Source organism: Fundulus heteroclitus, chromosome 23 (genome assembly GCF_011125445.2).
Source record: "Fundulus heteroclitus isolate FHET01 chromosome 23, MU-UCD_Fhet_4.1, whole genome shotgun sequence".
Classification (NCBI taxonomy): Eukaryota; Metazoa; Chordata; class Actinopteri; order Cyprinodontiformes; family Fundulidae; genus Fundulus; species Fundulus heteroclitus.
In genome coordinates, this window is record NC_046383.1 from 31,618,759 (window position 1) to 31,631,335 (window position 12,577).

General features: G+C 42.3%; 1 protein-coding gene across 1 annotated transcript in view; it reads left to right on the top strand.

The window, feature by feature from the left end:
• Positions 1-3,257: 3,257 nt before the first annotated feature.
• Positions 3,258-12,577, top strand: part of gpc3 (glypican 3) — a 186,325-nt gene continuing 177,005 nt past the window's right edge. The window contains exon 1 of the mRNA XM_012866796.3: positions 3,258-3,861. Within this exon, the coding sequence (XP_012722250.2) occupies positions 3,705-3,861 (157 nt within the window). The 5' untranslated portion in view covers positions 3,258-3,704. The remainder of the gene's footprint in view (positions 3,862-12,577) is intronic.

Consider the following 12,577-nt stretch of genomic DNA (forward strand, 5'->3'; position numbering starts at 1 on the left):
CGCCATTTCAGCTGTAATAGGTGTGTTTGGGAAGAAAGGATGAACTACAACAGCATCTGTTAATCAGGATACATGTACACCCAAAGTAATATTTGTATTTTAGCAGCTTATCTCTGGAAAAAAAAAGCTATGTGCAAAATTATATTTACAAAATAAAATCATATGTGAACCATTACATTATAAGGTGATGTTAGAATGAATCTGAGGCTATTTCCTTTGACTTGTTAGCTCCACATGATTCTTATACACTGAATCTGTTTAAATAATAAAATCATACATCAACTCAGACAACAATTTTGTTTTTTGATTAACCAGCTTGATTCCTGGTTTTAGTAGAAATATATTGTAAATAATGAAGTTTAGCAGAGTAACAAAACATGACATGAATGCTGCTGATACTGTATACTTAAAAATTAGGAAATGTATCATTTATGTCACTTCCTATAACCAGCAGTAAAAAAATCTCAAAAGTCTAAGCCTTTCACACAGGGTCTGCTTGAAATGGTGTAGGGTTCATTGAGGTTATTCGTGCTGTTCAAAAACTGGTGGCCCTTACTTATGCAGGAGGCAGCAAATGTTGTTTGTCCTGGGAATAGAGAATTCCTCTTTAGGAACCTGAGTTAAAGCCTTCCTGACATTGTTCAGAGAACAGCGGACTTTCAATAAAAAGTTGATTGGAGACAGAACACATATAAAGAAATGATAGGCTCCTCAGCTAAATTGGTGAAAACGGAGACCAAAACCAGAAAATCGCAGAAGAAAACTGTCATTTGGAAGCAGAAATGGGAAAAACTGGGACAATGATCAGCTCCAGCTGCAAAGGCTCGCTGTTAAAAAAACAAACTGGCATGGACTAAAGAGAAATGGGATCAACATATTAAGCAGTGATGAATGTAAGCATGTTCTTTTCTCAGACCAACCTCCAGACACTGAATTCAGGCCACAGTACACTGTAAAAGCATGGTGGCTCAGGCATTATGGGATGGGGAAGTTTCTCATGCTTGGCCCTATTCATTCCACACCGAGGTTATGGATTAGTTTGGATACCCAAAAAATTACACTGCAAAAAGGGAACTAAAAGTAAGTGAAATTTTCTTGAAATCAGTGTGTTTTTCCTTGATTAGAGAAGGTAAATAAGACTATTTGCCAATGGAATAAGATTTTTGCACTTAAAATAAGAACAATTCATCTCCATCATCTTATTTCAAGTGTAGGATATCTAATTATTTTATTTTAGAGGTAAAAATAGTCATTACATTGGCAAATAGTCTTATTTAGCTCCTCAAATGAAGGAAAAATACACTAATTTAAAGAAACTTTTACTTACTTTTAGTTCCCTTTTTGCAGTGTAGAATACTATGGAAGAGTTCATTTGCTTCAGTATTTCAGTTCACTAAGTAAAACATAGATTAATTACACATAGACCGATGTTTTTAAGTCTTCTCAGTGGCAGTGCTGATTTAGAGAAACCAGGAGAAATCTGGAAGCAACGTGAGGATCATGTTCTTTGATTTTTCCAGCACTTTCCAAACAGAACGTCTGAAGGACAAGTTGGAACGACCTGGAGTGGACCAGCACCTTTCCCAGTGGATTCTGGATTATCTCACTGGCCGCCCGTAGAATGCGAGGACATGGAGCTGTGTCTCTGCCAAGCAGACCTTCACCACCGGAGCACCGCACGGAACTGTGCTGGTGCCAGCAGAACCTCCTCATGTTAAATGCAGGGAAAACAAAGGAGCTGGTGGTGGACGTTCACAGGCGCAGACCCACATTGATGCTGGTTAACATCCAGGGTACTAATGTGGAGATAGTGGACTCTTATAAGTACCTGGGTGTCCACCTGAACACTAAACTGCACTGGACTCACGACATAGATGCTCTTTGTTAGAAGGGTTAGCACAGACTCTACCTGCTGAGGAGGCTGAGGTCTTTTGGATTGCAAGGGGCCTTTGACTCTGTGGTGGCATCTGCTATAATCTAACTCAGAGGAAGCAGGGGGATAAACTCATTAGGAGGGCCAGCTCTGTCCTTGGATGTCCCAGGACCCAGTGCAGGTGGTGGAAGACAGAATAACTATAAGAAAAATGACATCACTAATGGACAATGTCTCCCACCCCATGCATGGAGCTGTTACAGAGCTGGAGAGTTCCTTCAGTGACAGACTGCTGCATCCCAGATGCTCTAAGGAGCGCTTCCTCAGGTCCTTCCTCCCAGCTGCTGTTAGGGAGCAGTCTGAGCATCACCTCAGTCTGAGCTGATGCTGAACGAGACCTCGGGGTCCACATGGTAAAGGGGAACAGCTCACAGGGGACTAAGTGTTTACAACATATTAATGGTTGCATAGGTTTTGATCTGATCAATAATCTTTTACACTTTCTTAGATGTTAATGTCCATTTGCACATGCTTTAGCTACTCAGTAATTGTGGGACAGTGAAGGTAGTTCTTATTTGCTGCTTACATCTAATGAAAACATGAAATTTAAGATTAGAATATTGCATCAGACCAATAAAACAGTTTGATCCAGAAATGTTGGCTTAATGAAAAGTGTGTTTGATACCAGCTTAATCTGACAAGCAAGCATCTTTGGAAAGCATAATCTAATTTATTTAACGTGGCTGAACATCAAAATGCTTGAAAGAGGTTATGTTGCCTCATGCTGAAGTGAAAATGCCCTATATAAATAAAAGGGAAATTAAATAAATTTGCCTTTAATTTAATTCCCCTTTGGGTTAAATAAAGTATATTTGAATTTGAATTGATGTTTCAACAGCACAATGACCCCAAACTGAGGCAAAACAAGGACATACAGATTAATTATGGGCTGGGATACCTGTCCAGGTGCCCGATGCGGATTGTTTCCAACACTTATATGAAGCAGTTCTCAGAAATTGTTGTTATATTACGTCAATGATTCACAGGAAAGCAAAATCTTTCAGTTTATATTGTAAATATTTGAGTTTTTGAGGAAAAATGCAGACACTGATATTTCCTAAACAGCCTTCTTCATCACCCCCTGACAAGGAAAAACATCTTATTATTATTTTTTCTTCAGATTTTATATATCCAGTGCATTTGCTTTGCAATAACTTTGAACTTCACTCACTCTTTAAACACAGTGCTGTTATTTTGAACACTGTGCGTGGAGCTCCAGCCGCTGCATTGCCTGTTGGTTCACCATAAAAGTTCAGCTTCTAACCCGCAGCACCATTCGTTTAAGTAGTCAGTCAGCAGCAATAATCCCCTCCTCATATGCCCACTCATGCACCCACGCGGGGCCAGCGTATCAGCCCACATCACCAGCTACTATTCCACTAGAGAGGAGCCGGTTCGGGTCGCGGTGCGCGCGTTGCGGGAGCGCGCACACATATCGTGGGCTGGTCCGTTTGCGCACACAGCTGTGGTTTGGCGTAAGAAGGACGCGGGCTGGTAACTAAGTTGTTATTCCCGGAGTAGTTTGGAGAAGGAGCATCAGTGGAGCGGCTTCCAGCGCGAACGGGAGGCTGAGGAGGGAAACACAGGAGGATGCTGACCCGAGCAGAGTCAGCGGGAGCCGCAGCGTCTCTTCATCAGCGCCTAACCCTGGTTGTTCCGCCTGTAACTTTTTAACGAGCTGAAGTTCGCCTCAGCTAGTTTCTGGTGCTCCGTTCCGTCCCTTTTCGCTCCGGTCCGCCTGCCTACCTGCCTACCTGCCTGCCTGCCTGCCATGGTGGCTTCATCGGTCCACGGAGCGCTCTTCCTGTGCGCTCTCCTCCAGCTGTTCCCCCTGCCCGGCGGACAGGCGCCAAACTGCCAGGAGGTGCGCACGGCGTTTCACGCTCTGCACCCCGGCTCCAAGTGGGTCCCCGAAAGCCCGGTGTCAGGTAAACTCTCACTGCTGCCACAATGACCGGATCGTTCTCCGTTTAAGTTTCAACATGCACTTGAATTCTTTTCTCTGGACTGAGCCGCTCCAACCTTAGGCTCAACCAAAAAAAAAAAAAAAAAAATCAATCGCCCACGTTTAGCATATTGTTGACTGGTGCCGCTTGCAACAAGCTTATAGAGAATCAATTTGTTCTGATATCGATCCAAACACGGAAGCAAGTAACCAGAAACCTGGAGTGTCATTCAGATAAGCATCTATTGGACACACGAAAAAGAACGTAGGGTACTTCCAGTTTACGCGTACTCCTTGAACTTGTCTAGATTTTGCCATGTTTCCACAAACTGCAATGTGTTTTATTGAGATATGACCGACCAACACAAAGTAGTCCCGCTGCTCCCTCCAGTTGTTCATTAGAAGGTACAAGCTTTTCACAATTTGTTACAAGCAAAAACCAGAAAGGTGTGGGCTGCCTTTGCATTCAGCTCCTCTGAGTCAACACTCTGTAGAATCACATTATGATGCTGCTGTTTTCAATCCTTTTGGGTTTAAATATCACTTTTCAGGTCCTGTCACAGATTCTACTTTAGATTTAGGTCTGAAAGGTGAACCTTTGTCCTCAAAGGTGAACTTCCATCCCAACCTTAAGACATTTGCAGCCTCTGACAGGATTTATTTTAGGATTCTCCAACCAGTTTCCACGTCCCAGCTGCTGCAGAAAAGCATCCCCACAGCATGATGCTGCCACTATGTCGCCTTTCCTGCATGCAAACTGTTCTTAATGGAGGCCAAAAGGTTTTGCTTTAAGTGGGCTTCTTATAGTGTTCCCTCTACAGTGTTTTTTATCCGTGCATTTTCTTTTATGGGGCCGTTCTCTGAGAAGTCAACACCTGCTCCCTCCTGAGCTTTGCATCTCTAAAGCTCCTCCAAAGTTACCTCTTGCCCGCTTCTGTGATCAATGCTCTCCTTGGACGGCCGGTCAGCTTATGTAGACACTCTTGATCCGCTGTTTACATCAGCTTATGTTTTGTGAGGTTTGCAGTCGGGGTGTACTTTTTCCTTTTAGGATGATGGATGGAAGAATGAGCCCTGAAATGTTTAAAGCTTAGGATGTCGTTTTATGGCCGTAGAAGAATAATGTTGGATTTTTTTTTTTTTTACTGCTGTTTGTTGGTCCAGCATGCAAAGCCCCAATAGAAGATGTTTATGTTTGTGGTTGGAATGTGATAAAATGTGGGAAATTCAGCATCACCTCAGTCTGAGCTGATGCTGAACGAGACCTGAGGGTCCACATGGTAAAGGGAAACAGCGATGCAGAAAAAGCATGTTTGTGCTGCGGAGCCTGTTGCTTACGTTCTGATTCAGCATTTAAACGGAGAAGCCTCTCGTGTGGCTGAGTAACAGCCAGCTGCAAATGTTAATTGGGTGTTTCGGTGTCATGACAGCGTAGGGAGGTGCTGCGGGTTAACAGCTTTCTCTCCCGCCTCAGCATGGGATCCTCGCACCACGCACTCCTACACGACTCGGAGAGCTTTACAAAATAAAACCAAATGTTCCGTCGACGTGAGCCAGGGAGACAAATTGAGAAATACAATCCGAATTAAACAGCAGGGAGGCAAGCGAGATGCACTTTTGAGGCCCGTGTTTGTCGTGCTCCCCGTTATAAAGGTGCACGCAGCTCCACGAGCTGAGCCCTCCACTGCTCCACACATCCATCTTTAATCACACACCTTCCGCCCGGGCCATCCAGCGTTTTATCTGGCAGCCAGAGGGCGAAACATCGCAGCAGGCTGAGAGAAATTTAGCCTCCCCAAAGCCAAGGCAGAGTAGGTCAGGCTACCTTCAATCTGAGAGTTGGCGCTGAATCCTCCTTATGTGAAATCAGTTCACAAGAACAGCAGCAGCAGGACTCTTCAACCTCAGCTAGAAAGGTTGCCGTCTGGTTTATTAGAGGGGATTCTGCATTAAGCAGCCGGAACAAAGGTGATCCAGATAGTTCATTGTTTGCATATAAGCAAACTGCACCGTTATTATTGCTAAAGCAAAGGCAGGAAGTCAGTGTCAGCACAGAAAATTAGGGCAACATGTCTACTTACTGTGCATTATTAGGCTTCTCTTAAAACTGTCAAAGAAAAAGCTTACAGTTGCTCATTGTTGGATTTATTTTTCACGCTTTCTCATAATGTTATGGGAATTTGTCTACTGGTGCAAATTGTTTGCCGTGTTGTTTAGTAGATGGCATGGAGAGATTTTTTCTGTGATGGGTTGTAATTATTTTATGTCTTGAATTAGAAGTTTATTTTGGTGTCTCTGTTGAGACAAATGTATTTAAAATGCTTGCTTTGCGTAGCTAATTGTGTTTGCAACTATGTGCATATAGTTTCTCTCCTTTTGATTCTTCAGGCTCTTAATTTAGCCAGTTTAGTTCTTCAGAGATTTTCTGTCAGAGTCAAGTTACATCTCAAATTTATGATCCTAATTGTTTTCATTAAAAACATCGTTGCACACACCCTCTGCTTTTATTGGTTACCATAAAAAAGATGGGTAATAAATTGTGTCGCATGATATCAAGTAAAATAAATAACTGTGATTCTATTACTGAATATTGCAACTAAATAAATAAGTATTGATTACGATTAACCCACAATTTCCTGACACATTTCTTCACCATTACACAATTAATAGATGGCGCTTTGGGTCTAAATGCGTGCATCAATTCATCAGTTGTGGCAAATAATACTTGTGTGCAGAACACAAATGCTTGCCACTTGTTTATTATCCCAAAGAAATACTACTATGTCCAAGCAGTCCTTCACAATTGCAATCTACCACTAACTGACACTGCAATAATGATTGCGATTTCATGTGTTGGGCAGTCTTGCATGCAAAACTAATCCTTTTTCAGAATTATGGAGGCTTATTTCTCTTAGCCAACCATTTAACACTATCTACAACCTAATGAGTTTGGGTGGTATGTCAGGGAAAAACTTTTTCAAATCAAGTCAATTCAATTCAATTTTATTTATATAGCGCCAATTCACACCACATGTCTTCTCAAGGCACCTAACATAGTCAAATTCAATCAAATTGTACAGATTGGACAAAAAGTTTCCTATCTAAGGAAACTCAGCAGGTTGCATCAAGTCTTGACAAGCAGCATTTACTCCTCCTGAAAGAGCATACAGCCACAGGGACAGTCGTCTGTATTGTTGATGGCTTTGCACCAATCCCTAATACTGATATTAACTAAACCACATTTAATTGTTATATTTTTGGTTCAAGTTAAGTCATATTCAATTTTATGAGATTTTCTGATTTCCTCCTTTTGATCAGTTTTTAATCTGTTCAGTTTTGGCTGTGGGAAAGACACCGTCTCAATAGGGTAATGGATGGGTAACAGTACAGAAGCTGCAGAGAGGTGTGTTAAACTACAGCTCTGCTTCCTGGTCTGGACCCTGGGTTGTCAGCATTTAGGAGAACTAATAAATCTGGCCAGATTCCTAGAAAGAAGAGCTGCACCATCCAAAGTGGGATGGATGTCGTCTCTCAAGATCAGACCAGGTTAGTCAGGCTGGTCAGATCAGGCAGGGGACCAGAGAGAATTACAGAGTCCAACATTGTTTTAGCAAACTGACACACCAAAGCAGCATTAACTTTAGTGACCTCCGATTGGCATAACCGGGTATCATTACTGCCAGTGTGAATAACAATCTTACTGTATTTACGCTTATCTTTAGCCAGCAATTTCAGATAGGATTTGGCGTCGCCTGTTCTGGCCCTGGCAGGCATTTGACTATGGTCCCTGGAGTCTCTAGTGCCACGTTTCTGACTATGGAGCTCCCAATTACCAGAGTCGGCTGTTAGAAACGCAGACGGGTTGATGGTGACCTGGGGGCTGGAATCTAGAGCTACGCTTCTTGCATATTTTCACCCAGCCGGCCTGAAAATCTGGGTGCTCACATACTGCCAGGGGACTGCTACGCAAAGCTAGTTTCTGTGGCTCCGCACTAGCTAAGGGGCGGCTATCAACAGCACAGAGCTGGGCCTCCAATTCTAACGTCCTCGCCTCCAAAGCTACAAAAACAATATATATATGTTTATATACATGTACCATTATAACTAAAGAAGGCAGATACATAACTGAACATAAGACACAGAGAGCAGGATAGAGGGGGAGACTTAGATAGAGACAGAGAAGCTAACGGAAGGATAGGTGAGGAAGCCATACTAAGGCTAAACCTAGGCTAGGCTAGGCTAGCGACCTCTTACCATGGCGAGAAAAAGTAAACCATGTGAAACACGAGGAGTTCCCAAATGTAGAATGCAGCAACAGAGAATGTGTTTTTAAAGGTGTTTATGTGTTAGAAACAGGGAGATGTCACAGCAAAGAGATTTAAGATAAAATTGAGAGTCAGGAGCACAAAGCCACGATCTACGGTACATCCCACAACACAGCAATATAACACAGGAAGTGACGCAATACTCCTCACCGCAATCTCAGGAGCTTTGTCTGTCCTGCCATGAGACAGACAAACATTGCGTTTCTTAAAAGTTGCTAGAACTGTGTGTTTTGATGCAATGAAATTAAGATTAGGCTTTTTGACTATAAAGACTCTGCGTATTTTGTTGTAAAACAAAGGTTAAATTTGTAGAAAAGCACCTCATGCCCACTGTTAATTACAGAGGGGAATCTGTTAAGCGTAGTTTATTTATCTACGAGACCTGTATGGCCATATTACGTCATTTTGGCTACCATGGCCCGCCGCGCAGTCAAAATTTTCCGCTTTGCGCATCTACAAGGAAAGTCCAGTGCGGAAAAACATGGCGGACCACCAAGAGTTCTTTCTGGTGGATGTTCCTAAATATAGAAATCTTTATGAATTGGCCCAAAAAAATCACAGTAATCAACAAATTGTTAACAAATTATGGAAAGAAACTGTCACCACTCTTGGAAAAAAGGAACAGCCTTTAACATGTTAGAAACAACTGTGTTTTCTGCTTTTGCACGTAGTGGGGCGTGGTATGCTTGGTGTAGGTGCACAATACTGCCCTCTTGAGTCTAGGAGAATAGTGCTACTTGGGAGAAAAGCCACACGTAGCATAAATGCTGCATTGATGCATGGATTGTACGTGTATCAAGCATAAATCAGCCTTTATGTGGTGGGCCTGTTTCTCTTTTAAAGACCCTGGGAAACTTGGAAGAGTGCATGACATAATGTTTTATTTTTTATTTTTACTGGAAGATTAAGCAATTGCATTAAAATCCATTCATTTCTTGTTTTTTTTAAACATATCTTTACTAGCAGTACCAATAGTTGCTGAGAACACTGAATGTCTATAAGCATTTTGTATAATATCTAAAAGTCATGCTTTGGGGGCCATTTTTACGCGTATCGTCATATCATTCCCAACTCTTCCATATAGTGAATAAATTCTATGTAATAAAAATTTAGATACTTTCCATACAGGTGGTAAATTTTTTGTCCTGTATTATTTTGGTCTTGCCTTAATATTACATAATATATTACATCCTTGCCATTCATTCATACTGAACATTTTGGAGCTGGAGTTGCAGTCTCTTCCTTGGTCCAATTGGTTTTCACCTTTGTGGCCAGTGAAAAGTAGCCAGGTATATGTGGAACGTGGCCACAGACTCAACACTTCAGATGAAAGGTTAATGATATGATGCTGAGGATTGTTGAGGAGGAACTGAGTAATAGGCGAAATGTGAACCGGCCCGTATCAGGATGAGGTGTTGGCGCGGAGGAGCCGGGTAATTTACTGCGACGTCCGCTCGAAAGCAAACCAGAAATCTAATATATGTAGAGCCTGAGGGCGAAACTCCAACTAAAAGAAAAGTTTTCTGTTTCCAGCAGTGTGATTCAGGAGCAGCGAGCTCAGTGCAACAACATCACAGAGAAACAAAACCCAGCGCAGCTGTGGGAGTACTCCCATACAAGTCTTTGTTGTAGCTGCTGCTGTGGGTGTTTGGAGCTGAAGCTGGAGGTGGAGCAGAGACGAGGTGTAACTTCACTCATTCACGCTGCATCAGCAGAATAAAAAGAGAAAAAAAAAACAACCTCTGGACGTAAGCGTGAGACGGCTCCATTCGGGCCGGTGTCAGTTTGATTGCGGGACGTGCTGGATCTCTGACAGCACCAGGAGTCCAGGATCAGGAGAGGTGGAGCGGGCGCTCAGGAAATGGAAAAGGGATGCGAGTTACCTGCAGGCTGAGCTGACAGCCGCCACTTAATTCAGCATGAAGTCCTGTATGCTCGTTTTACAAAACATCCAGTTTTCCTCCTTTTTTAGGTTCTTCCTACAGTTAGTGAGCAACATTTGTTTTTTTTTAAATAGTCCAAAAGAATTGGCAGCATGGTCAGGTTATCTAGCCAAAAATCAAACAACCCTGCTGCAGGGGCATAGCTACGGGTGGGCCTGGCTGGGCCAAGGCCACCCACTCTGTATCAGGGACCACCCAATGAAGTGGCTTTCCTTTGAATTTGAGTTTTTTTAGGGTGTCACTTAAAAGTCATCATAAAATAAGATGAAGCAAAACAAAATTTTATTTATGCTTGTCCCAAACATGAAAACAGCAAGCTTCATGTTCTAGTTCTCAGTAAAGCGACGGCACAGACAGAAATCCGGCTAAGAGCCGCGGGACTGTAACAAGGCAAATGCAAGGAGATGTTGGAAACATCACATTTGTTGACAAACCATCAGCATGTGAAGGTGGTGTTGGATGTTGTCATGATGTGTGGCAAATGGGACTTTTCTGTTAGGCGGCACAGAGAAACAGAAGAGCGCCGGATTCTTCTTGGGGTAGGTGTGCTGCGGGGCTGCTGCATCGCCTGGTGCTTAAATTCTGCTGCACGTACTCAGTTTAGTCACGGTAAACACTTTTAAGGGTCATTTTAAGGGTCTTGTAACATTAGGGGCTTCAGCCCAGACCCCTTCCTCTTTAAAAAGAGCGCTTTACAGTCTGTATTTATGCATTTTCCACATGCACAGCGCAAATGAATTGTTTCTACCCCCCTCACCGCCTCAACCGCGTATCAATCAACATAAATTATACTGGGACCTGACAATCAGTTCCCAAATAGCCTATTGATGATATTACTATTACTAATGACATCAGCAGGCTGCCGCAGTTGACAGGTGATGGATCCAGATTTTTTTCCCCCTGCTTTCAATTTAAGAATGTTGACTTGAACAGAAAATGTCTTTTTCTCCTTCCCCTCAGCCTCTATCCTCTCCATGGTGAACTTACAAACGTGCAACTTACAAGTTAACATACTTTCAACCATAATTATTTTGGCGCAGTTAAGCCCGGCCGAAATGCAATTTCTGGCTACGCCTCTGCCCTGCTGTCAAAAAGACTCCAGTGGACACAGCTTTGAGGAGGAGCAATCCGACAAGCAGCCACAGCTCTTCATGTCTAATTAAATCCTGATTTTAATTGTGGGCTTCTTCAATTTTTTTCCTTTAATGAAGGCAGACTGCTGTTTACTGGCGCATTGTTTTGTGTACATTCGAAGAAGAAAAAAAAAAAGGAGAAGCTCTCACATTCGGGCTTCCAGCTTTCAAATTGTTGCTTCATCAAATGACTAAAGTAGCACAGAGAACAAAGCTCCGAAAATACTCCAAAAAACAATTGCAATCCCCAGTAGGTAATGATATTCGTATTCCTTTGGTTGGCTCTAAATTGCTCTGTCTTTGTTTCATTTATCGTCTCTACAAAGTGACACCCACTTATTTTGCCCCCGCAGAGTAAGCCCCCCCCTCTACACTGGGAGCTGCTGTATAATTTATGCTCATAATGAACAGCTTTTAGCATATTCTATATCTTAATACCACTTGTTTTTCTTCCCAGCTCTCTTTCATTAAACTTGCATGGCCATGGCTTTCTAATTGGCGCTGGAAAACATAGACATGCACTGTATTTGTGGATGTCCCCGCTCCCCTGACTCGGAGTCCCTGAGCTTGTTAAAAAATGAGGAGACGGACTCCTCCCGTCTGTGTGTACACAGGATTCTTTAGCCCCTTGCACCACATCAAAAAAAAAGAACATTTCAGTCACAAAAGGGAAGCAGCGAGGGATTGTCAGATGGAGGCTGTTATAGAGACCTCCAAAATCACATTACTGTGGATTGCAAAACTTTTTTGATGTTATATTCCACATTTACATTACGACCACAAACTTCAGCGTATTTTACTTAAAATTTAATGTGATGCTGACACAAAGTGCATGGTTTTGTGGCAGAGGGAAAAGGATACATGGTTTTCAACTTTTAAAGAAAACAAAAACCATTTGGGTGTGATTTTGTGTCAATCCTCACTCCTTATAAACAGCTTTTGTTGAAGTTACAGCTGTAAACCTTTTTGGGGTGTTTCTCCACCAGCTTTGTACATCTAGAGACAAACATTTGTGCCCATTCTGCTTTGCAAAATAACTGAAGTGGCTGTGAACAGCTATTTTCAAGTCTCACCACAGCTTCTCATATGGATTTATCTGGACTTTGACTAGACCGTTTCAACACATGAATATGCTTAGATCTAAACCAGGGGTCATCAACCTTTTTGAAACTTTATTGGTGTTGTGTCATACGAAGGGCTACCTGTACTGACCTTTCAACAAGAAGAATCAGAGTTCATCTTAACTTTATATAAAATAAACATGTTTTTCATGCTCTGTTACAGATATTGTTTTGAAA